At 46.8% G+C, this 23,310-nt stretch overlaps 10 protein-coding genes across 10 annotated transcripts; 7 read left to right on the top strand and 3 right to left on the bottom strand.

Moving 5' to 3' along the window:
• The first annotated feature begins 23 nt into the window (after nt 1-23).
• Nucleotides 24-758, top strand: V1508DRAFT_383616 (uncharacterized protein). The gene is made up of 2 exons (XM_066937746.1): nt 24-363; nt 422-758. The coding sequence occupies exons 1-2, from the start codon at nt 81-83 to the stop codon at nt 712-714; spliced, it is 576 nt and encodes a 191-aa protein (XP_066797090.1). The 5' UTR covers nt 24-80; the 3' UTR covers nt 715-758.
• V1508DRAFT_413851 (kinase-like domain-containing protein) lies at nt 745-2,754 on the bottom strand. The gene is made up of 4 exons (XM_066939841.1): nt 2,382-2,754; nt 2,114-2,333; nt 1,678-2,059; nt 745-1,619 (listed from the first exon to the last, which is right to left on the bottom strand). Exons 1-4 carry the CDS (start codon nt 2,408-2,410, stop codon nt 949-951), a joined length of 1,302 nt encoding a protein of 433 aa, XP_066797089.1. The 5' UTR covers nt 2,411-2,754; the 3' UTR covers nt 745-948.
• A 643-nt stretch (nt 2,755-3,397) lies between these two features.
• Nucleotides 3,398-4,878, top strand: V1508DRAFT_454756 (Pleckstrin homology domain-containing protein; the record flags this gene model as incomplete). The annotated part of the gene is made up of 3 exons (XM_066942593.1): nt 3,398-3,555; nt 3,610-4,687; nt 4,738-4,878. The coding sequence occupies exons 1-3, from the start codon at nt 3,452-3,454 to the stop codon at nt 4,876-4,878; spliced, it is 1,323 nt and encodes a 440-aa protein (XP_066797088.1). The 5' UTR covers nt 3,398-3,451.
• Nucleotides 4,879-5,431: 553 nt separating this feature from the next.
• V1508DRAFT_351920 (Oxysterol-binding protein) lies at nt 5,432-6,478 on the top strand (the record flags this gene model as incomplete). The annotated part of the gene is made up of 1 exon (XM_066936833.1): nt 5,432-6,478. The coding sequence occupies one exon, from the start codon at nt 5,432-5,434 to the stop codon at nt 6,476-6,478; it is 1,047 nt and encodes a 348-aa protein (XP_066797087.1).
• Nucleotides 6,479-8,123: 1,645 nt separating this feature from the next.
• V1508DRAFT_413848 (flavoprotein-like protein) lies at nt 8,124-9,322 on the top strand. The gene has a single exon (XM_066939840.1). It carries the CDS (start codon nt 8,523-8,525, stop codon nt 9,093-9,095), a length of 573 nt encoding a protein of 190 aa, XP_066797086.1. The 5' UTR covers nt 8,124-8,522; the 3' UTR covers nt 9,096-9,322.
• A 944-nt stretch (nt 9,323-10,266) lies between these two features.
• On the bottom strand, nt 10,267-12,158 carry V1508DRAFT_413846 (uncharacterized protein). The gene has a single exon (XM_066939839.1). It carries the CDS (start codon nt 12,112-12,114, stop codon nt 10,369-10,371), a length of 1,746 nt encoding a protein of 581 aa, XP_066797085.1. The 5' UTR covers nt 12,115-12,158; the 3' UTR covers nt 10,267-10,368.
• A 1,328-nt stretch (nt 12,159-13,486) lies between these two features.
• Nucleotides 13,487-14,603, top strand: V1508DRAFT_396315 (uncharacterized protein; the record flags this gene model as incomplete). Its single annotated transcript, XM_066938094.1, has 5 exons — nt 13,487-13,521; nt 13,584-13,723; nt 13,780-13,875; nt 13,937-14,138; nt 14,198-14,603. 5 exons carry the CDS (start codon nt 13,487-13,489, stop codon nt 14,601-14,603), a joined length of 879 nt encoding a protein of 292 aa, XP_066797084.1.
• An 856-nt stretch (nt 14,604-15,459) lies between these two features.
• On the top strand, nt 15,460-17,033 carry V1508DRAFT_351858 (CrcB-like protein-domain-containing protein; the record flags this gene model as incomplete). Its single annotated transcript, XM_066936831.1, has 4 exons — nt 15,460-16,040; nt 16,098-16,804; nt 16,863-16,939; nt 16,995-17,033. The coding sequence occupies 4 exons, from the start codon at nt 15,460-15,462 to the stop codon at nt 17,031-17,033; spliced, it is 1,404 nt and encodes a 467-aa protein (XP_066797083.1).
• A 257-nt stretch (nt 17,034-17,290) lies between these two features.
• Nucleotides 17,291-18,668, bottom strand: V1508DRAFT_48458 (aquaporin-like protein). The gene has a single exon (XM_066942931.1). The coding sequence runs from the start codon at nt 18,483-18,485 to the stop codon at nt 17,547-17,549; it is 939 nt and encodes a 312-aa protein (XP_066797082.1). The 5' UTR covers nt 18,486-18,668; the 3' UTR covers nt 17,291-17,546.
• Nucleotides 18,669-21,699: 3,031 nt separating this feature from the next.
• Nucleotides 21,700-23,040, top strand: V1508DRAFT_48422 (D-isomer specific 2-hydroxyacid dehydrogenase). Its single transcript, XM_066942930.1, has 2 exons — nt 21,700-22,706; nt 22,761-23,040. Exons 1-2 carry the CDS (start codon nt 21,899-21,901, stop codon nt 22,940-22,942), a joined length of 990 nt encoding a protein of 329 aa, XP_066797081.1. The 5' UTR covers nt 21,700-21,898; the 3' UTR covers nt 22,943-23,040.
• The last annotated feature ends 270 nt before the right edge of the window (nt 23,041-23,310 follow it).

The raw sequence follows: 23,310 nt of genomic DNA, 5'->3' as shown, positions 1-23,310 counted from the left end.
AGCATTCGCATAGATTATGTACACCTGCTTCGTCCATGTACCAATATCTTATCATATCTAACCGCTAGACATCATTCGCAATGCCGCGCAAAGTACTAGTCACCACAGGTGCAACGTACCCATTCGACGCCCTCATCGAGCTGATCTTCACGCAACGTGTCCTCAAGAAACTCTCAGCGCTCGCCGTCACAGATCTTCGGATTCAATATGGGAGTACTCCCACTTCGCACATAGCATACGAAAATTGTGTTGAGAACTGTTATGCTGTACTTCAGAGCACGGGGATCAATGTAACGGGGTTCGGAATAACCGAAAATATGGCTAGCGAGATTCGGAGCAGCTGGCTGGTTATGTCGCATGCTGGTAGGCCTGTGTCTTCTTGCTCGTATCATTGGATATACGTTAACTGGGGTATTTTTAGGAACAGGTACAATTCTAGACACACTGCGATCCCCGTCACCGAAACCGCGGCTAATTGTTGTCCCAAATCCAGTTCTTATGCATGGCCACCAGGCCGAAGTCGCTGCTGCCTTGGAAGACATGAATTGTCTACTATACTCCAAATCAGCGACCGAAGAGAGTATAGTGTCCGCTCTTGACAAACTCGACCGACAATTCACGGAGTTGCCTCAAAAGCACAGTCTTGCTGACCTGGTAAATTACGAAGCTGGCGTTTTCGGTAATTGTGACATATCAGAGAAACATGTAACATAGACTTGTATCATATCATAAATTTTAGATTAAGCTCAATAAACGTCTGCAAAAAAAAATTATATTGTCATAACAAAAAATTACACCTGGCCGAAATTGTTCATTACCTGTATCTTATAAGGACTCCCTAGAACATGAGACTACAATCACCATGCCACTACCAGACTCCAGCATCAAAAAATATGATATAACCCCGACTTTTCGAACTGAACCACGCAGTATCGACGCTTCTAACACTTAATGCGCGATTCCATCTAACCCAAACTCCAGGTCCCTTTCTAAGCTTCCATCAGCAGCAGCTTGGCCGACGGCGACAGACCCCATCTCGCTTGGCTTGGGAACATCTTCAGTTGTGTCCATCTCCTCTGGAATGCCGACTTTCTCCTGCGCCGCTTGCTGCTGTTGTGGGTAGGCACGGCCCTGCCCCCCGAGCATCTGCTTTTGCATCTCAACCGGCTGTCGTACTATCTTGCGAAAATCCATAACTTCTTGCATAATCATATCCCGCATTTCATCGACCGAATCGACCGCCTCGAACGAAAAGTCGAATGTAGTTGGACATTCTGGCTCGTCAGCCGGATCATGCCAAACCGATAAGTACGGGTGCTCCAACGCCTCCTGGACAGTAACTCTCTCTGCAGGATCAAACGCAAGCATCCTTGATAGCAGATCTAGAGCTTGTGGGTTCGCTGTCGGAAATAATTTCGAGAACGGCACCCTAGGCATATACGGCAGGCTCCGAACGTACTCTTGTGCCCTCTGAGAGCCGATTCGGGACAACGTCTCACTGGATGGCGTTCCCAAGTAACGTAAAATCTGATTTAGCTGGTCAACGTAGTCATGACCCTTGAAGAAAGGCTTGCCTCCTAAGAGCTCGGCGAGGATGCAGCCGACAGACCACACGTCAACTACAACACACTGTAAGTTCTTCCACAATATTCCACCTGATCGACCATCTAAACTTACTGGCTTTCGTATAACTCTGGAATGACAGCATTATCTCTGGTGCCCGATACCACCGAGTTGCGACATATTCTGTCAGGAACCCAGCGTTTTCTGCAGGGTCAGCTGAAAATCCTCTAGCAAGACCAAAATCGCATATTTTTAGCTCGCAGTCCGCATTCACCAGCAGATTGCCGGGCTTCAGGTCTCGATGAAGGACATTTGCAGAGTGGATATATTTTAAGCCGCACAAAATCTGGTAAATAAACGACTGGTAGTGCGAATCTGTCAGAGGCTGTTGCGAGCGGATGATTTGATGCATGTCACATTCCATTACTTCTTCGTAGAGGTAAATCTCATTGAAATTGTTTGTGTCGACGATATCCATGTCATATAAGCAGGTAATCTATCAACAGTTGATGAACGAGCCAACAGTACGACCAATAAACCGCGCACTTACATTTTTGTGGCCCCGAAAATGCGTAAGCAATTTCAGTTCTCGTAGAGCTCTCTTCGCCAAGATCTTCTTCGAGAAAATGTTGGTCACTTTTTTGATCGCGACGCCAACTGCTTGGTTGGATTCCGTGTAACGAGCCGCGCAGACAATACCATAAGCACCTTGACCCAGCTCCTTTGTGACCTGGAAACGACGATCAATGGTGAAATCCTGATTCAGCACCCTGCGCTCCGTTAGACTGATGCACCATCAGTGGATCGCTTCTGCGTACCTATAAGTATGGCGCTCGATTTGGATCATTGTGATTCGTGTTCAATTGAGAGGGGCGACAGACCGTAGGAAACTAAAATTGATCCACAAATTATTTGGTTCTGCAGAAAGCGGCTGCTACTGAGAATGCGCCGGAGAAAGTACGAATACAAATAATTCCTGGAAATGCAGTCTGTTATTTGTGGACGAACGTGTCGATCGGTACCTGCTGAGGCTGGAGTGTTGTCTTGATCATTTACCCGGCCGGACAGGGGCACCCCTAAATATCTATTTTCAGCGTCGCCTCGTTTACGCGAGTATATTGGGTTTTACTATGTATTAGGAATTGGGAATAGTAAACGGAAGACCAGACAACCGAATCTACTATAAGATTGAATGCGGATTCCAGACACCAAAGTACTTCTTGGTTGCGTTAGCGGCTGCATTTCGTATACTATTACATGTACTCTGTGAACGCGCGTCTTGAAATTCCATCGAAAGTTAGTTAAAGACGTCTCCTTAACTTAAATGCCATATCCCGCGCCATCCGCGATCTTGAGGAGAAAGTAAGAGTACAAAACCACAACGGCGAATGCTGCCCCGGGCACTGTTCATGCAATATATATATGATTGGCGGTATTGCAGATGATGTAATTCGTTGTAGAGCAGAGTTTTCTGCTTCAAATACTACAACCGGCAATAATGTCAACTGGGACAATTTGTGTAGTTGCGGAGTATAATTTATATGTAATCATAAATCATTAGTTGCGGTTCGATTGCGAATACAAGCATCAAGGAGAACGCACGTTCGGTGCCTGTGGCGGGGCTAGTCCAGTATTATTCTGGGGGTCTGCGCGTCCGTTATTTCCCCAGTTTAATTGATAGAGTATTGTTACTAAGAGTCTATTATTTTGGTAACAACGTTCACACACGGACAGCTTCGCCTCTGTAATTATATGCCCTACACAGCGATTGCGGCTGCAACTTCTGCTCTGCGCCTGTACATACTTCCTTTACATGCATCCCTATAAGCGGCCTCGAGTAGCCTCCATCACGAAGTGCGCCTCCGAAACTCCGGGAATCACGCTCGCAATGGAGACCCTCGAGATTCATTCAAAAGCTTTCTTAATAAAGTGGATTTTGGTGCCTGATAATTGTTCAATACAATGGCAACTGAAACCGAACAAGAAATCGATGTAAGAACTCAATTTTCAGATGAAACCGAATGTATCGATTAATTTCTTTTCTAGAAATTTTGGCATATTCAGACGGCCACCGGGCTCAAACGATACTAGCTCTCGCTCTTCGCAGTCTCAGTCCGGGCAATTAGGTCGTTTGCGGTCTTCGTCTGTCGCAACCATTGTGCCACCAATTCCAGTGACTGGCTCAACATTGAGCTCGACCTCCGTCTCAGCAGCTTCACTGGACGAGCGACTAGTGCATTCCGGCCTTCAACCGGTATACTGGCTAGGAAAATGTCATGCAAATGTTATCTTAAAAGGGTCATATATCGTCGCGTCAGGATCGGGCGGTATGTTCGCGTTCGTCTTCGATAATACGTTTTCCAAGACTTTGTCCAAAACCGTTCAATTTGCACAGTCAATCCTTTTAGTCAAGGACGCTGATTTACATGCGGGACGAAGTGCAACGACCGTAACTCTTCCACCTATAAATAGGAGGAGAAGGAAAAGTGCTGTCCCCGGAGTTCAGCAACCTCCGCTGCCAGACAACCAACCTACTGTGCATGCTGGTGATGACGCGTCGGACACGGTCAAAACAGGCTCAGTACCAGCACCTGGAGTGGATGACCGATATCATAGCGGCATTTTGTTAAAGAAGCGAAGAAAGAAACTACAAGGCTATGCGAAACGGTACTTTGCACTCGACAGTGATGCGGGCATGCTGTCATACTACCACGATGTCTCATCGTCGTTGTTACGTGGTTCAATTCCGCTCGCAATCGCGGCTGTCTCTGTCAAACCACAAAGCAGAGAAATATTTATCGATTCGGGAGCAGAGATCTGGAATCTCAGAGCGACCTCGGTGAATGATTTTGAAAGTTGGAAGAACGCACTTGAGAGGGCACGAACACTGGTCCTTGCGAATGAGCCTACGCGCCAGCAAGCTCAGCCTTTGTCTCCATCTGCTATTTCACCGGCAACGACGATTCCGCTAACTGATAAGGACTGGAGCCGAATGGAGATCATTGGGGAGAAATTGAACGAGGCATTGCTGTTGTGCAGGAAATTAGGTGGTGGTTCGCCTTACATAAGTCCCGACGATTCTGGAAGAGGAGGGGGTGGAGGATATTTCGGCCTTGATGCTATGGTGGAGCAAATGTCTTCGAACGTTCCGTCGTCGACTAGTACGGCAACCAGCTCCGCTACATCTACAGCGAGTACCGGGACGACAACGCCTGTCGTTGCACCGACCAGCACTCCGCAGTCTGGGTCGTCGTCATCTGCTTCCTCCACGGTCAGTTCTCGTCGGCATCCCTTCTGGCGCAAGAAATTGCGTGATAATGGCAATGCTACGTTGAGGTTGAACTCGGTTGGTGGTGCTGCCTTGCCTGTCCAAGGGGGATCCAAAGCTCATGTGGAAACTATTGAGGAGTTGCAGCGAGTGCTGGAACAAGTAACGGCAGATTATTCGCGGTTGCTCAAAGTGTCGCGACAAAAGTCGTTCAACTCACCACTTCAGCCGCTGAGTACAAATGTATCACTGGATGGCGCGTCTGTATATTCGGACTCAGAATTCTTTGATGCCGAAGAGGATCCGGCTATCCTCATATTGCCCGATAATGACGATATTGTGGAAGATATTGTGGTAGTTTCCGATGACGACGACGACGAAGCGCGATCCAGCTCATCACTACGTCGTCTCTCATCCGGTTCATCTTCGATAGTGCTCACGCCACTTACTCCAAAAAGAACCATCATGCGCGATTTATACCCGCTTCCAATATCTGAACCAGTCACCCGGCGCACCACCATTGCACCAAATTCAGTATTACCGCCAAGTTTAATTCAGTTCGTTCGAAAGAATGTTGGAAAAGATTTATCCACAATCGCGATGCCGGTCACCGCGAACGAGCCTCTCTCACTTTTGCAACGCTACGCAGAAACGATGGAATACTGCACTCTACTCGACTCCGCTGCCAACGCACCTGTCGAGACTGGAGATCAGATCCTGTATATTGCGGCGTTTGCCATTTCATGTTTGTCAAATACCCGGTCAAAGGATCGTGCGCTGCGAAAACCATTTAACCCTCTTCTGAACGAGACTTTCGAGCTAGTGCGCGAAGATTTCAATTTTCGATTCCTCGCGGAAAAGATTTCGCATCGACCGCCAATCATGGCGACGTACGCTGAATCTGAAAAATGGACATACTCATACTGTCCACAGCCAGCGCAAAAGTTTTGGGGCAAGAGTGCGGAAATCATCAGCGACGGACCCATCACGATCAGCGTTGATTCGCCTGACAGTGAGACGACGACGTATAGTTACGTGATGCCGACGACGTACTTGCGCAACGTCATTGCTGGTGAGAAATACGTTGAGCCAGCGGGCCAAGTTACGATTATCGCGTCATCTGGACACAAAGCTGTTGTGGAATTTAAATCCAAGTCTATCTTCTCCGGACAGCGCGCTGAGGAAGTTTCTGTGAAAATCTTTGGACCGCAGAATAGAGAGCTCGAAATTGGACTCCAAGGAAAGTGGACTGCAGAGCTAGTACGTACGCCGGATAATAAGCGAATATGGGAAGCCAGTTCACTGTTGCCTGAACCACGATTGCGGTACGGAATGCCCAGTTTTTGTGCTTCGTTGAATCAGGTCACCGATATCGAGAAGGGCAAAATAGCGCCTACTGACAGTCGTCTTCGTCCCGATCAGCGATGCTTGGAAGAATGTAGAATTGAGGAAGCCGAAGAACTGAAGAAAAAGCTAGAGGAGTTCCAGCGAGAAAAGCGAAAACAAGGGAAGATTGTGGCTGAAGGCGTGAGTAGCGCTTGGTTCACAAAGATTGAGGATGGTGTTTGGGTGCCTATTCAGGGTGAAAACGGATATTGGGAGTCCAGGAAACGAGGGGAATGGAATGCAAGTCCGACGCTGTGGTAGATTGACGCACGGAACGGTGTATATAGAGATAGTTCATAGCAATTGGTTTGTGCAATAGTAATATGTTAATTTGCAATATTCCTGTGGCATGGAGAAGCGCGCTAAAGCTCATGGTAATACCCGCGGATTGTTACTGGTGTGTTCCACTGTCCGCGTCATAGGTGCTTGCAACCCGCCATCCCGATTTAACACAAATTACTTACTAGGTATCCCACGCAGCCAGCACACAAAAAACCCGATGCTGTGAGCCACGAATTGCTGCGTTTATGTTGCACATGGCGAATCGGAAGTCTTGCCAATAATTTGTCACGAATGGAGTTGAAAGACTCCTCGTATCGTCAGCCGAGGCAAAATCTTGTGATTGTGTTAATAATAATGAATAATTTGCCAGCTCCGGGAGAACTGCGAAGTCCAGTCCCCGCCAAAAATTGTACGGGAAGTCACTCAAAATGCATTTGTGTAGTTTCACCGATAGCAAGAGCACGAATTCAGAAATTTCAGGGTTCGGGCTGCATGGCGGGTTAATGGCCTGTATACATACACCACAGTCACACATACAGTTTGAAAGGTATCGCGGAAAGGAATCCATCATTTCATGTCAGTTCCTATCAGCCACTTTATATGTGCTGTATTTCTCAAACCAGTTTTCTAGGGTTAGGGTCGGTTAGAAGCATTGGCTCTACGCGAGGCAAAATAACAATAAATTCGAAAACTACCAATGTATTAATACAATGTTGCAGTATACAAATAGGGATCGGCACGGATGAGAATTTTCGTTATCCATATCCGTATCCATATCCAGTTATCCGTATCCGTATCCATATCCAGAAGAAATGGGCTTATCCGTATCCGTATGTGTCATATCCCTGGATATCCACGGATATTCACGTAGGAATGACAAAAATATGAATGAAAAATATTAGAACCATCATTAATACGAAATATACCGTTCAACTGGGCTAACGCTTTCTGGAGCTTATGAGTCAATAAGAGAGATCGTTAATATCGACCCGGCGATCCATACATATGAACCTGGGTCGCCTTGCTCTGCAAATGAGCTGGTCTAATATACGCAATGGATCGGTTTAATATTCATGATATTGTTGCGGTTTCCACATTTCGTGTCCGATTCTATTATTGCTCTGATCGACTGCTATATCTGGATCACAAGAACTAAAATTTATTTACAATTAAATAAATACGAAATAAAATAATACTTAAAAAATAAAACACCGATATAATAATAATTAAAGCATGAATATAATATTAAGGAATTCTAGAACAGTAACTTACCATTATTAACATTATTAAAAGAAGGAAACAAAGAAATACAAACGGATTTTATTGTGGCATATATGAACTCTTTAACTGAGTCTGAAGAGACTATTACTAACGTTCCTCGCCAAGCTACTGCGTAAAGCTGGTTTTTCCTTATTACTCTCTATTCCCGACACAGCCGAAATTCAATACCTCCCTCGGTAATAATTTGCATGATAACTTTATTTATGTGTCTTATCCGCGGATATCCGTGGATATTTTATCTACGGGATATGACTAATCAAGATTGCTTTATCCGTATCCGTATCCGTATCTGCGTAAAGTCTATCCGTATCCGTAAATCTTGACGGATATCCGCGGATATATCCGTTATCCGTGTATCCGTGCCGATCCCTACTACGACTGACGATATGTGGAATTGACTAATGTACACTCCTGTTACTGTGTAGTCATACAGTTGTATGCTATTTGCTTTATGGGATTGCAGGAGACTTGTGCCATTAGGGCCGGGACGTAAGGTGCGGGGCCTCGCAGGCACCAACTCAAAAAGTGTGGGTGTAGCACTTTTGCATGGATAGGGTGTGAGGACTTATACCCTTACCTTCTCAGAACAAGTTGCCGATAACAAATCGATAGTGTGCCGCAGGAATGCATCGCACCCTCAATCTCGGCAATATGAAATTATTATATGTGGCAACCTTGACTTTATACTCCTGCCTGACACTTGTATATCGCTTTCGATTAACAATTGCAAAAAAATTCAACAATGACAATGGCTAGCCGCCCGCTTGTCTACATCATAATCAGCAGCACCCGCGTGAGTCGTGTCGGACCAGCTGTTGCCAAGTGGCTCCACACGAAAGCCGAGGCATCGTTCCCATCTCTCGAGTTCAAAATAATCGATATAATGGACTACGACATCCCCCTGCACAGTCTCGAGCCACACATCCCGATGACGGGGATATACAAGCAACCCGGCACACTGGAATGGAGTTCGACAATCCTCCATGCTTCTGGCTTTGTATTCGTCACGCCCATTTACAACGGGTCGTTCCCAGCCGCGATTAAGAATGCGGTCGATTATCTCAAGAAGGAGTGGCTCGACAAACCGGCAGGCATTGTATCGTATTCTAACCGCGGTGGGGACAGAGCTGCTGTGCAATTAGCTAGTATATTGGGCGGAGGCTTACGGATGAGGATGGTCGATCCGCCGTATGCGTGTGTGAAGACATTAAGTATTTTGGAGGACGGGGCGCCGAAGATGGATGGTACTGACTCTGAGGAAAGTTGGGGCATAGTGAAGCAGGTTTTTTCTGGGATGGCGAAGGAACTGGCCTGAGTCGTGGCCAGCTAGACTTTGATGTAGTTTTGACGGTAACTTATATGTTGTTCAAGCATTTCAGGATTGATACATTGGGACTCATGATTGTAGAAGATTTTAGTACAATTCCAGAAAATTATAGCATTAAATGACTCACGCATAGCAAGGTGATTCTTGAAATACGTTCGACAAGCCCTCATCGATGATTCATGGGTGACGAGGGGGCAATTATTGTGATGGCAGGTGTCGCTGAAAGTGTTTTCTTCGGGTTAGGGATATTATGCAGCGTGGCGAACACTCTTAATATTAGGGCACCGCCGTGAACCTCGAAAGATCGAAATTTGGGAACCAATATCCGCAGATATGATTCGAACACAATACGAGACTTATATACGGATTGACTTGCACAAATCACGTTTAGCGCGTATGGAAGCAGGGCTTCCGAATACGAAATGTTCGAGTAATCGACTATATTCTTATTCGTTATTCTCAAATGCCGAGTACTACCAATAATATTCGATCATTTTATGCGAATAATATTCGAGTATTCGCCGAATATAATCCCGTATATCCCCGATCTAACACGAATAGCCTATTTGTCACCATTTAAGTATAACTCAGTTGCCTACTTGCATGTGTAGGACAGGAGTTGATTTCTTGCATAAACTTCTCACTGGCTCAAGAATGCGTCTCCAGCTTTGTATCAGTGTTTTCTTTGCAAATATCTGACTATCAGCTTTACTGACTCATTAAACTAAAAATGGAGACCCGCGGAAACTGCCAAGATTACCTGAGTGAGTGAGTGAGTGAGGCGTACATAGTAGCTCCGCACGTCTTGGCAATTTTATTATATTATCTGTATACTACCGCCAGTACAATTGGCAGTAATACTACATGGGACTCGCACCTTTTCGCAGTGTATCGGTTAAGTAACTGATCTCTGATCGGCTCCAGATATGTTCCACTATTACTTTACAACTTGGACTTGGTAGGCTGTGGCCAAGATTAAACACTTGTAGCCTAGGAGGGGCCCGCACGGACACTGGATGCCGCTTCCTCTGTACAATTTTACGTTTGAGATTTTCAAAGCCTGTCTAAGTTTGTCATGCTCAACCATCAGTAATAGTTAGTTTGGAAAAAGATTTCGTAGGATTCGTCAGCAAATGAATATGACTAACGACTAACTAACGCCAGTAACTAGTTGTCTACATGGTTACCGGATAAATTCCTATTTTCTATAATAATAGGACGGTATCCGGATGCTTAAATATTTACATTGGGAACAAGCAAACTATTGACACCTGCTCGTTACACAGCAATCCAAATCACCCCGGTCAGCCACTGCCGACGACTCATTGGCAACCAGTCGGCAGAAACAGGAAGAATTCACAGAGACATCGGCCGCTGCGGCAGCGATCGTTAACTGCTTTTTCACGATGCGAGCCTCAGCCGTACACCCGAGCCTTACTAAACACTCATGGTAGCCATGCAGCGCCCACAAGTTATTTGGGTGCTGCAGAGCGCGTGGCAGCGTATCATCTATTCCAAGATCAGCACTGTAAACTTCCGCTGCTTGTTCAAAATGACCCTGCTCAAGCAGCAACGCACCATAGGCATGGCGTGTTGGCTGCATCCAGCCCCATGGCTCGTCATAAGGAAGTGCATCTTCAAGAAGAATAGACTTCTCCAGGTACTTGAATGCGGAATCAATGTTGCCACGCCGGTACTCAAGCTCACCATGCAGCATGAACTCGGCAATGGCTAGAATATCCAGGCACTTATTATTGAACAGTGTGCGTGTTGGCCTGACACGTTGCAAAGCATTATAAAAGTGACCACATTCTTCGTTTGCCTTCTGAACCCTTCCGGTTGCAGCATATGCAACCCCCTTTGCATAATGTATAATTGCTGTGGTCATACAGTAGAGGTCCTGATCATGCGGCAGGCTGAGGCTGAGAATGTCCTCCCAGCGCCCAAAACGGATCAAAACATGTGCACGCATACTCAAAAAGCCCTCCAGCCAGTCAGCCATTGGTGGGGACTCGATGCGAAGCAAGCTTTCTGGAATTGCCACCTCTAGCTTCTTGACAGTATCTAAGGCAACCTTTGACTGTCCGGCAAACATTGCCGCATAAATACGAAAGTGATAGTCATGTGATCGATAAAGTGTATAAAAATTCAGCGGGCCCTCTTTGGCAAGGAATTTCTCATCAGCGCGGATAGCGTCTGAATTTGAGGCAATGGCCCGTCGGTATTCACCACACAGCACGTCGAGGTGTGTAGGCATGTGTTGTAGATGTCCACCGTCTGGAACAAGGCCACGAAGATGGTCAGCTATGGGCAGTGCAGTCTCCGGAGAGCCAGACATCTCCATAAGGTGAATATACATATGTAACAAACCGGGATGCTGAAGCGCGCTCTCCTGGGTCAAGGCACGTTCAAGAACCTTCTTAACTTCCAGGGTGCGTGCTCCTGGAGCAGGTCGTCCACTGCGTAGATCCCATAGTTGCCATGGTGTCAGATTCATCAGTGCATCTGCATAGAGTGTCGCAACGTCAAGATCATCTGGAAACTCCTGGTAGACGATTTCCATTGCATCAGCGTATAGTTTATTCCACATTGAGCAGTTATCAGCAGGTCGGTCCTGTGGGTAGCGAAATTGAACAGCTTTAATGAGTGCCTGTTCGACTGGTGTTGTATTTCTGGCATTTGCTTGAGCCAATCTAGCTGCGTGGTGGGCACGATGCAACGATGTATTCAACTCACTGCTGTCAAAAAAACTCCATGGCTTGTTGTAATTCGGACCAAGACAATATGCCAGCCCCCAGTATGCCATTGCGCAAGTAGGATCGCTTGCAACTGCCTTCTCAAAGCACGCAGCTGCCTCTTCATGGTTGAAGGCATATGTCCATATGAGACCGCGATCGAACCAAGACTGGGCAATGTCGCTGCAGATACTCAATGGACGGTGAAAGGATCCGAGGTCGTAATAATCGTCCAGTGAGATGTCAAGAAAATCTGTAGTTGGGATGCTCATTTTGACAAAGTCAGTGTCCTGAAATAAGTTGATGATGGTACGTGACACAGCTCCGGGGGCTACGGATGTATAAGCTTTTTACCAATTAGGGACAGGCCATCCTGGATGGGCTAGGGTATTGAGTCTGGTGAGCGCCTCATGCCAAGCGGCTAGATTCTTCAATTAGTCAACCTACAATTCCAAATCCTTTAGTTCGCAATGGGCGAGTTGAGTGCGGTTGGTAAATTATTGTGTCCTTCTTTGATTTCCGCGCGTTCGTTGGAGTCACGGCGTTTAATCTGTCTGTCAGAAGAGCTATGTCATAGTTTTCCGCTTCACATAGTCAGGGGAGAACTGACATCGCTGTCAACTCATGTTCGGCTGGATTGGAGTTAATTTGGAGACAGCCATAGGACCTAGCTATCAATCAGGCCATTTGTGTCTCTCACATCAAAGGGAACTTTTCGTCGCTGCCACGCTTATCATCGGATTTCGCAGGGTCTCTCATGGTTTCCTTTAAAGTCAGCCGGAGAAAACCCTATAATGAAGCGGACAGTTGACTATGACGATGCTGACAATCCCAAAGTGATGGAGCAAACTGGGCCATGTGATATTAAGGTGCCATTCATGATAATGAATATGGTAACGCTCTAATTATTCAGCGTTATATAGCTGAGTTTATGCGGAAGTATTTGGAATGGCTTATCGATTAAGTGTTCTAGGATGTGACTTTCATTAATTGGAACCAAGTAAGAGCATACAAGGATTCGTGATTCAACTTTTTTAATTGCACAGTATCCGATATTCCGTGCTCGTCAGGTAGTATAACCACAGTTTAGCAATAGAATGTCATCTTCCGATTAATTTATTATTATATTTGTCTGTAACCGCCATACTGGAAGAGCCTGAATATATCATACTCTATTCATCACGAAAAAGAACAATTGAAAAATCCAATCCTAGTAGGACTTGAAAGAATAGTCGTTGTCAATATTCTCGAGGAGCGAAAGCTTTTTCGGTTCCCAGTTTCCCAGTCCAACAGCTTTCGGGTCGCGCGGCACTTAGAAGTCGGGTTCGCCCAGGCATAAAACAAACTCATGCAGGTAAAATGAGTGGGTGACTCTTCTACGGTTTTGGAAACCAAAGGTACGTTTAGTCGTCGACCATGAGCGATGCAATTTCGCGAGTAGGAACGCCCTCATCGGCAGTAGCGTGCAAATAGGATCCAGCAGAACGCCTTTTTAACTGCCAGTCGATAAAACACGGCTGCGTCGAGGCGGTGGACAGCTGGTCAACGGTTGTTACCGTCGGCAATGTATGCAGACACTCCCCTATCGGGGGCCAATGCCTATAAGCGCCGGAACAAATCCATATTCTCCCCCTCCATGTGCTGATGGGAGACAATCTCATTACTGCTGAACGTGAAACGTTGGACATGGCCACCTTTTCAGAAGCAGCAAGCCAGCTGAAAACTCCTTCTGTTTCAATAGGGCTCTCTTCAGTGACGAGTTCACCTTCGCGAAGCATCAGGTTCTCAAGACTCTCTCCCTCCTGATGGTCCCCACATGCTCCCCTTGTCCGGGAGTTCCTAATCTAGGAGGCGACCCTGAGATGTCAGAGGAAGATTTCTGTCTCTATCTGCACCTTCCGCCGGAATTGGATATGCCCCTCCATGCTAAGTCCCAGCACCATCAACCACCCATAGCTATCTGATCCCGCGCTGGGATCTTGACCCGGATTCTGGAGCTTTCCTGCGTCTTCAGTTTCCCGGTATTGGCACCGGTCTGAACAAGTGACCCAGGGGGACGTCGACACGTTCGGGCTCATTCTCGCCAATGCACAGCATTCCTCGAACGAGCGGCTCCCCCCAAGCGACAAGCAGCCTATCACACGGCAAACCATGCTCCAGGTGAAGGCTATATCCCATCATTTCGGAGAGTCACAGGCAAGATCGTGCTTGTGGATGAGGAGGATGGGAGCGTAGTCGGTGAGTTGACGGATGGATACGACATCGTGGAGAAACCGGGAGTGGAGCCCGGATCAAAGTGTGACCGACTAGGTTTTTATTAACTGATGTTGGATTCTGGATCCTGTTGAGATTCAGCTTCCAGCGGAAGGCGAAGGTAATCAGATCAGTGTCTGCAACGTTTCTGAGAAATATCTCCGGATGTCCCGGTACCCCGTCGACGATTGTCCAGACGTCTGCCTCGCGCCTGATTGTCACAGGGTCGTCATGCCTTAACAATGTTTTCGCCAGTGGAGCGTATAGTTTCACCAAGGAATCAAAGCCGAATCCCAAGCCCGTGGCGTTCTCAGCTGACACGCATATACGTATCCGCAAGATAAGCTCTATTTCACACGGTGCAGCAGAGCTCTCGGTCAAGACTGTTTCCCAAGTGAGCAAGTATGCGCAGAATTTTGGCGCATCTTCGGCCGGAGGCAACGAAATGGATCAGCTGAGCAGCCACGACGGATTTGGAAATAGAGTCGAGGATAAGCCCGCATCTTGAACAGGCCATTAATTGCCTTCTCGACACTTGCGGACGGTATTGAGCAGCGCTCGCGTACTGTGCTAAGCTCTGGCTCTTCGGCTGTCACCACTATGATTGGCCATCGCCACGGCCCGGAAGCCGGCGCCGTTGCTACCCACCTTAGAGGTGGAGTTAAAACGTCGGCTTGTATATCGATGTTGCGGGAGTCAGCCGTAAGGTGCTCCATAAGTCAGCGGCGAATGTCGGACGTATGCGGGACGGGAAGCAAGTTGTGCTGGTCGGCCTTGATAGTGGTCGGGTCATTCTTGTGTAATTATTGATGTCTCGGAGGCCATACCGTATTGAAGAGTAAAACGGAGCAATGTTCAGCAACCTAAGCGACATAACGCGTCATTGATGCTTCGATAACCTTAATATTGTTTTGTTTGGTCCATCGTATCTTTCCTTGGTTTAGGGTTCCTACACCAAAGTAATGTCCCAAAACGGCGAACAAAATTCGTGTTTTCCCACAGCAAAAATCAAAATTTTGCAGTCCAAAGAAAACAGTAGATTTTAGTTTTGAGTTTCCTTCTCAGAAATGTGGGCCCTAACCACCACTTGGCCAAATGGCTCGTTCATGTTTTAAGGTATGATAGTCCCGCTAGGTTTGAGGGTCATAAAGTCAGGCAAAAAGGACTTGCCGAACTTTAAATCTGAAAATGCGAAATGAAATTTTGGCCATGACGTTACCCACTCCACCGGAGATTTGCTAGCAACGACTACGAGAACTCCGGCACCCTTTGCACTCCTTGTGTCCATATATTTTACTATATGCTGACAGACCATAACGATATACGCCCAACGTCGTCTTCGAGAGCGAATAGGGCTACAAGAAATGGCTTCACTTCGGAGGTCAAGCGAGTCAGCTACTCGGGGCATCACGGAAACACTTGCATCTGACAGTATAGCTGACGAATTTAGCAATAACCGCGTTGACGATGATAAAGTTGGGACTCACAGGCGATCCCTTGAGGGAGAGTACGCAGGGGATTCAGAATTGGGTCGAACGAGGTCGACAGCGTCATGTTCGTTCACTTACGGAATCAATGAAGTCGAATCTCCAGTACAACTTGGACCAGACGACAAGCCTGGGACTTTGGAACGTCGGATGTCCCAAGCAAGTGCGCGAGGCGCGTTAGAGCAACGAGAGCAGAAAGAAGCCGAGTCTAGTAGATCATCACAATTGCCACCGTCGCCTCCCAAATCTTGGTATTACTCTGACAAATATGATATAGCCGAAGTGGTTCTGTGGCTTATATTTTTCACTATATTGGGTGTTCTTGCGAGATTAGGGCTTATTGCATTGGAATCGTATCCTGGCAATTCAGTCGACGCGCTGGTGTGGGTGCAATTTGTGGGATGTATAGTCATGGGATTCTTGGCGGAATCGAAGAATTTCTTCAGCATCAATGATAAGTATGGCATTTCTACCTCTTTGTTAGAGTAGTAGTGTATAGCTGAAGGACTCGATAGTGTAAATCTTCAGATTTTTATGGGATTGTCGACCGGCTTCTGCGGATCATTGACCACTTTTTCGTCATGGATGGAGGCAACATTTCTTGCGTTAGCGAACACGAGCCCGTATAATGAGCGGCCTCGCGGGTATAGCGTGCTCGGGTTGTTGGATTCAATCATTGTGACGCTTTGTTTGTCAGTAGCGGGAATAAGAACAGGTGCTCACATTGGTTTATTCACTCGACGCCTATGGAGTAAACTTGCGCATCGTTTTTCTTCCGCATTTGTCGATAAAGAGAAACTAAACGAATTATCACCGGTGAAAACAAAGTACGGGTTTCAGATGGTTACTGGTCGACGCACAATCCCTATTTTTAGACTGCTCGCAGCCGTGTTAGGCCCAGGATGCTGGGTTGGTGCAGTTCTCATGGCGATATTTATCTCCCAATGGCGCGGAAAAGTGTTGTTTGCATTGGTGTTTGGTCCACTGGGGACATTGACGCGGTGGACTTTATCGCGATATATGAACCCGTTACATCCGTCGTTTCCACTCGGGACGTTCACAGCAAATATTCTGGGGACGGTACTCATTGGTATATTTGCGATCATACAACAGCGGGTGGATGGCACGGTCAGCTGTCAGGTTTTACAGGGAATGATGGAAGGGTACTGCGGGTGTTTAACTACTGTATCCACATTTGCATTGGAGTTGCAGACTTTGCAGAGTAAGCTTATACAATTACAATTGACTTGTCGTATTCAATAGTACTGACCTGAGAGTAGGGAGCCATGCATGGAGGTATGGCGGTACGAGCGTAGTTGTTGGAGTGATTGTCATGTGCTTAACAATTGGCGTTGATGTGAGTTCTGAATGCTGAGTCGTGTAATAGTATAAGTTAGCTAACATTTTCATAGCATTGGAGATTTCAGGCATTTGTTCAGAGGGCGTGCTGATCGAATGGTAAGTTACTCAATATCGAATACCAGCACATGCATTTATTAAATAAAATTAATATTTGATTTGATAAATTGAGCGTCTCACCTTTTTTTTCAGCCAGAGACTATATAGGTTAGGTTAACGAGGGTGAAAGTTACCGAATTAAGTGACCTTAGTTTCTGCTCCATATTCCCCTATGTACACAGCTGCACTTCCTATATCGCTTAACAGGTCTGACGAGCAGTTTGATATTGCCACTGGACAAATTTTATGGACCTCACCCGCTCTACGATATATTAAATCCATCGATATTGTTTCCGAGTTAGGCAGTCAGATATTGCAAATTTGCGACTGTTAAATGATGGTGCTCCGAGTCTAATGGAATCACTAAATAGTTCCTTACGCTGAGTCAAGAATTTAGACTCCCCTCCACAATGGATATTATCACATACTAAAATTCTCCACGGCCTACTCCAATTCATATCAATCCAAACGGAAAAGGAGTTTGTAAATAAATAAGCAGAAAGATATCACGCCTCCAAATGATCGCTACGGACTTTAGTGCCCAGCTTCTCGTTCTCAAAGCGTGTCGTCAGAAGACCGAATCCGTCGTCATCCTGGCCTGGGTTAGCTGTCTCGTATTGCATGAACTTGAGAGTCTTGTAGAGTCCGGCGGCCATGGTGGCTCCGAGGATGGGACCAACCCAATAGATCCAATGATAGTTTGGAAAACTTGGAATGGCGACGCAGGGACCGAACGAACGGGCGGGGTTGACGCCTGCGCCGGTGAAGTAGACACCGAAAAGATGGGCGATGAAAAGGGAGAAGCCAATGCCGAGTGGGGCCATGAAGCGCCCGCGGTGTTTCTCGCCGGCGAGCATGAGGATTGTGATGCAGAGTTGTGCTGTGAGAAACATCTCGATGAACAAGCCGCGGGATTTGGAGACGCCATTACCTAACTTGTTTTCGAAGAGAATCGCGCCGGGAGTGAGGGCATTGACGACGGCGGCTGCACATATACCGGCCAGGACCTGGGAGACTGACAGGAGAGCGGCGCGGATGGGAGTGATGATCCCAACTAGGGCGAGGGAGAGGGAGACCGCCGGGTTGAATAGACCTCCGGAGACGCGGAAGAATGTCCAAACGTTAGCAGCGAGGGAGAAGCCAAAACCAAGCGAGATCATGACAAGTTGACCGGGATTTGAGCCGTTCGTGGTCAGGAAGGGGTCGGAATTGGCGGCCTGGGCAGTGCCGAAGGCGAAGAAGAGAAAGAGAAAGGTGCCGACGAACTCGCCGATCATGGCGATGAGCTCATTGCGGACATGGTCGGGCAGACCAGCGATGCGGGCGACGACAGGCCTGAGAACACCCGCTCCAGGAACTCTAGTGTGGCGAACATGCTTCTCACCCTCAATGGGCGAGGTGGATGCCGTGTTCTGCTCGACAGTTGGGAGGCCTGGGTCAGACATTGTGCGGGAGAGTGTGGTTAGATGATGGAATGAGTGACAGCAATATACGAACACAGATGAACTATTGCAGAGCACAGGCAGGGCGCAGGGCCCAGAGTGGACTTATATTTGCAACTGGAGGTAGTGTTTTGCGAGCATAGCGGAAGCGGAAATGGGCGACTGTTGTGAGCCGTGTGCGGATGCGATAGTGAGGCATAGTACAGTAACAACCGGTTGAGAGATGATCAATGTAATCAGAATACACAGAGACGGCGACCGTCAGCTCAAACGTTAACATTGATAACCTCGGCTTCTTATTGAGAAGCTAATTTGCCTATGACAGAAACGTGTCTGCGGATCATGGAAGAAAAACCGAGTTCGGAACCATGGAACCGGGCTCAGTAAACAATGCTGTGTTTGACCTTTGTAATACACGATGGATTTCACGCGATGTTCCTTTGTCGCCGGTTCAGACAGAGGTATGCTGGCTCCGCGTGGATAGGATCGTCACCCTCTCTCACACAAAAAGCATTATTATTGCATTGCAGACCGTTGCTTTTTGTTTGTACAGTACCTATGCGACTTCTAATAATATGCATCTTTCCTTGCTGTTATCAATTGTTGTAACTAGGCAGCAGTTATTTATTGGCAAACACAATGGCAAAGCGCGAATCTAACCGCTTGCCGGACTAATTGCGAAGATATATATCTGTCATCTCATCAGTCAATCTGGGCCAGGCCTGTTAGGGATAAACTCTAATCCACAGTAGTTTGTGAAAGGCCACCACCAGTCAGCAAGCACGAACTAGCAGGACCCTATTTTGTAATGATGACCGTGCCTTGCAGTCAATAATGGACAATATAATTTATTCGGGGCTAGGCGCTTGTAATATGCTGCCCTTAGACGATGCCACACAAATTTCTGTAACAATATTGTCAGTCGCAATTGCCTTGGCTGGATCTTCCCCGAGTAATGTCAAATTACGTCGGATTTCAGGCGCACTGGAAACCGAATCATAGCAGCAGTCACAGCCGTTAATAATGCCAGCCACGGCAATTCATCCTTCACCTTTCATGCAGCTCATCACAGTTCCGGTTTCCATCACAATGTTATGTCGATCCAGAAGACTTTCTTATCTGGGTCCTGAACCACACATTTCTTCCGCAAAATCTCTATACTTTGGGTTTTCGTTATTAGGGGTGTGTCGGTGAAGGCATCTAAGTTTTGATTCTTTCTTTGGGCGCTTGCTGCGAGCAGCGGTTCCCCGCGGTTCCCATCGCCCACGTTGGGAAACTTGTTGTACGAGGTTGGATCGCGAAATCGGAAGGGCAAGAAAAGGCCAAGAGTTCCTGTTATTCACTTCAGCACCGTCGCATCCCCACATCGATTACTCAAAGCAGCGCGATAGCTGCCGTGGTGTGGCACTAATAGTACGTGTCGGCGTATATGCAAAGCTTGGCCGGTCATTGTCACGACGAAGTATCGAATGGTATTCAAGCAATTGTACGAAGACGATCAGTTCGCCAAGGTGAACATAATTCCAATTAAGTTCCGGTCTAATTACAGAGACAAGGGTCTTACCGGTGCCAACAGCGCGATGAAGCCGATCAGTTCTTCCCTACTTGATCTGGCCCTTCCATCTTCACGCCGTTGCTTCATATTCTATGCGTATGATTAACAGTGCCGAGTGCCGAGTCAAAACAAGGAAGGTTCGTTTATTCAACCTGGAGTAATTGAGATATGCAGACCGATTTTCCTAACCCTCAATTTCGCGCTAGATGCAGAACCCCACGCTATCCCGCTTGTTAACTGTCGTTGCCTCATCCCCACAATATTGTATGCCGTTGAAATCCAGTTAGTATTAGTAAATATGGAGCCATGCGTACAGATTACCAGATCTCCCACTTTATGAAAGGGAAACGCTACTAAACCGTCATTGTGTGTATTTTGTCCTGTGCTTCTTGTGTGGCAAATATGGCGTATTTGTAACAGCATGCCAATATTTGTGGAGCCCTAATCCTGAAAGCAAATGGTTTCGTCTACGTCCACTGGTCCTACGGTACGCTCGGGATTAGGGCTAGGGGACATATGATATCCTAAAACCCTGAATGCTTGAAGCAGATCTAGGCGGTTCCTAACCCTGAAGATGTGAAGGTTTAACTCTAACAAGGCGCAAAACCTTTGTCAGGCGCACCCAGGAACACGCCGAACGGATCCGATTCCGCGTGATGTAGAGTAAATCGCATCGGTGTGGATGTGGTGGAACTGCAATTTGCGTCTGCCTGGATATACCACCCTAACCCTGCTTTTTGAGGGTTCGAAAGAATACTGACGGGTGTTCTCCGTCACAAAATATCGGCGATCAAAAAAAAACTACAAATTATTAGTTAAAGGATGACATAACGAAACCTTCTTAATTATCTGATCTTCAAACGGCCGTATCCTAGAATCGCATTGTCCATATCCTTTGGTTTTTTTAGTGAAAGTTAGAATGGAAACCAGAACTGCATCATACGCCGGATTGTTGAATGATGTTTCAGTGCTTGGGACGGCCCCGGACTTCATTGCAACAAAGCAGCCGCTGACCGGGGTGACAAACGTTGGTGGGGCTGTCGCTGAATGGAGTGTGGGGGGTTGGTTCACCGTGCAGGCAATGGAACTGGCAAATTCACTTATCCCCGGTACACAGCTGCGACCTTCACCAGAATCAAGTAGACTGTCCATTTGTTGGGCGTATTCGCTAGCGAGCATGGTAATGTAATAGCAAGTTGTACATTTTACGACTTGCAGCGATCTAACCAAATGATGCCAGTCCAAATACTTGGATTCTAAAGTAATTACGGAAACCGCAACAGTATTAGTTAAAACCTGTAAATCCTTGGTACTTGAAAGAGTAACGCGGGATTACAGATATCGCAAAGATAGTAATTACAAGCGTATCACACTCTGTTCCTATGCGGGATGTGCGGGATGTTAAGCCGCGGGATAAGACTATTTCCGAGCACTAACCATCACAGGCTATTACAAATATTCCTGTATAGATGACAATTTGATTCGACAATGTCAGTTAGTTTCGAACATTGTCCGCTAAGGCTCCACAATCAGAAGGGATATCTATCCAGTAGGTAGCATCATCTGGCATTTATTGATTGGTACGAATCCCACCAGTGGGACACGCAAGAACTTTCGGAGATTGCTGCCCCCGCGGGACCGGTAATTGGGCCACCCCCACTCGGAATTAACGTTCTCCGCGCGATACGACCCCACGTCGAGTTACAGAGTGCTTTAAATGCTCTGTCTCCGCTACTAGCCATACAAATCGTTTCCTTTGCCATTTACTTTCATTATATATTCCTGCTCGTAATTGCTTTTGCCGACACTTCACTAAAATCAATTGCGGACACAGCGGTCATATCTTACATCATACCTCACAATGACAAAACCACATGTTTTGCTCCTTGGTGAAATCGTACATGCGAAGGACGAATGGGAAGCACTGTCGGACATCGCGACTCTCTCTGTCTGTGACTCGCCTACTGAAGAAGACTTTATCAAGGACCTTGCTGGGAAATACTCTGACATCGCGGCCGTGTACCACACGCACTACTCCGGCCCCGCTGGTGTCATTGACAAGGATGTTATCGGCGCACTACCTCCGTCACTAAAGTTTATCTGCCACAATGGTGCTGGCTACGACATGATCAATGTTAATGCGTGCGCTGAGAAGGGTATTTTAGTGTCGAATACTCCGGGAACAGTCGACGACGCGACCGCCGACGTTAACATGTTCCTCATCTTGGGGGCACTTCGCGAATTCAACCTTTCAATGACAACTCTGCGAAAAGGTAACTGGAATAAGGGTGTCCCTCTCGCGCATGATCCCGAAGGAAAAGTCTTGGGTATTTTAGGTATGGGCGGTATCGGAAGAGCTGTGAAGAGACGCGCCGAGGGGTTCGGTATGATTACTCAGTACCACAACCGCAAGCCGTTGTCCGATGAGATGGCAGCTGGCGCAAAATACGTTGGTTTTGATGAGTTGTTAGCCACAAGTGATGTTATTTCACTCAACTTGCCATTGAACGCGCACACACGACATATCATTAATAAGGAATCGTTTGCCAAAATGAAAGACGGCGTCATTATTACTAATACAGCCCGAGGCGCTGTCATAGATGAACAAGCGCTTGTTGATGCTCTTGAGAGCGGAAAGGTGCGATGCGCCGGTCTGGATGTCTTTGAGGGTCAGTGCTGCCTGCTAGTTGTTTATTGAATTGTCATGCTAACGGATTGTATAGCGGAACCTGAGATACATCCTGGTCTTATTGCCAACGAAAAGGTCATTTTACTGCCACATGTTGGCACTCGTACATATGAGACTCAGAAGAAGATGGAGATTCAGGTTATAGAAAATGTCCGATCGGCTATTACCGAAGCTAAGCTGTTGACTCTTGTTCCTGAACATGTACATTTGGTGTAAAGTTGATATTAGTTATCGCGTAATATAAATTTATGTATGGTATTTAGACTTAGAATCTCGCAATCCCCAGATGTATGGAATGTAGTTAGTGTCCTGATAGTAGCTTATCCATCATCTTTTGAAGTGGTGTTCGTAGAAACTTATAAGCCCATAATAATGAGGCCATACAGGTCTTCAAGTTGACGCTATTTTGGATGCATTGTTGGTCAGAGGGTAGGAACTTTGAAATCTGAAGGATTAGGTGACCGGCTTGGGACCGTCGTTAACTGGGAACGATGTCTTAGCATTTACAGCCATAAGCGGAAGGAATTCTGCACAACGAAGGCTGCACAGCGACGACCACTTCGAACTTAAGTCGTGTCCCGATT

Source organism: Lipomyces doorenjongii (genome assembly GCF_038497915.1).
Source record: "Lipomyces doorenjongii strain NRRL Y-27504 unplaced genomic scaffold V1508scaffold_13, whole genome shotgun sequence".
NCBI lineage: Eukaryota > Fungi > Ascomycota > Lipomycetes > Lipomycetales > Lipomycetaceae > Lipomyces > Lipomyces doorenjongii.
Note: the sequence above shows the minus strand (reverse complement) of the source record. Positions and strands in the feature narration are given on the sequence as shown.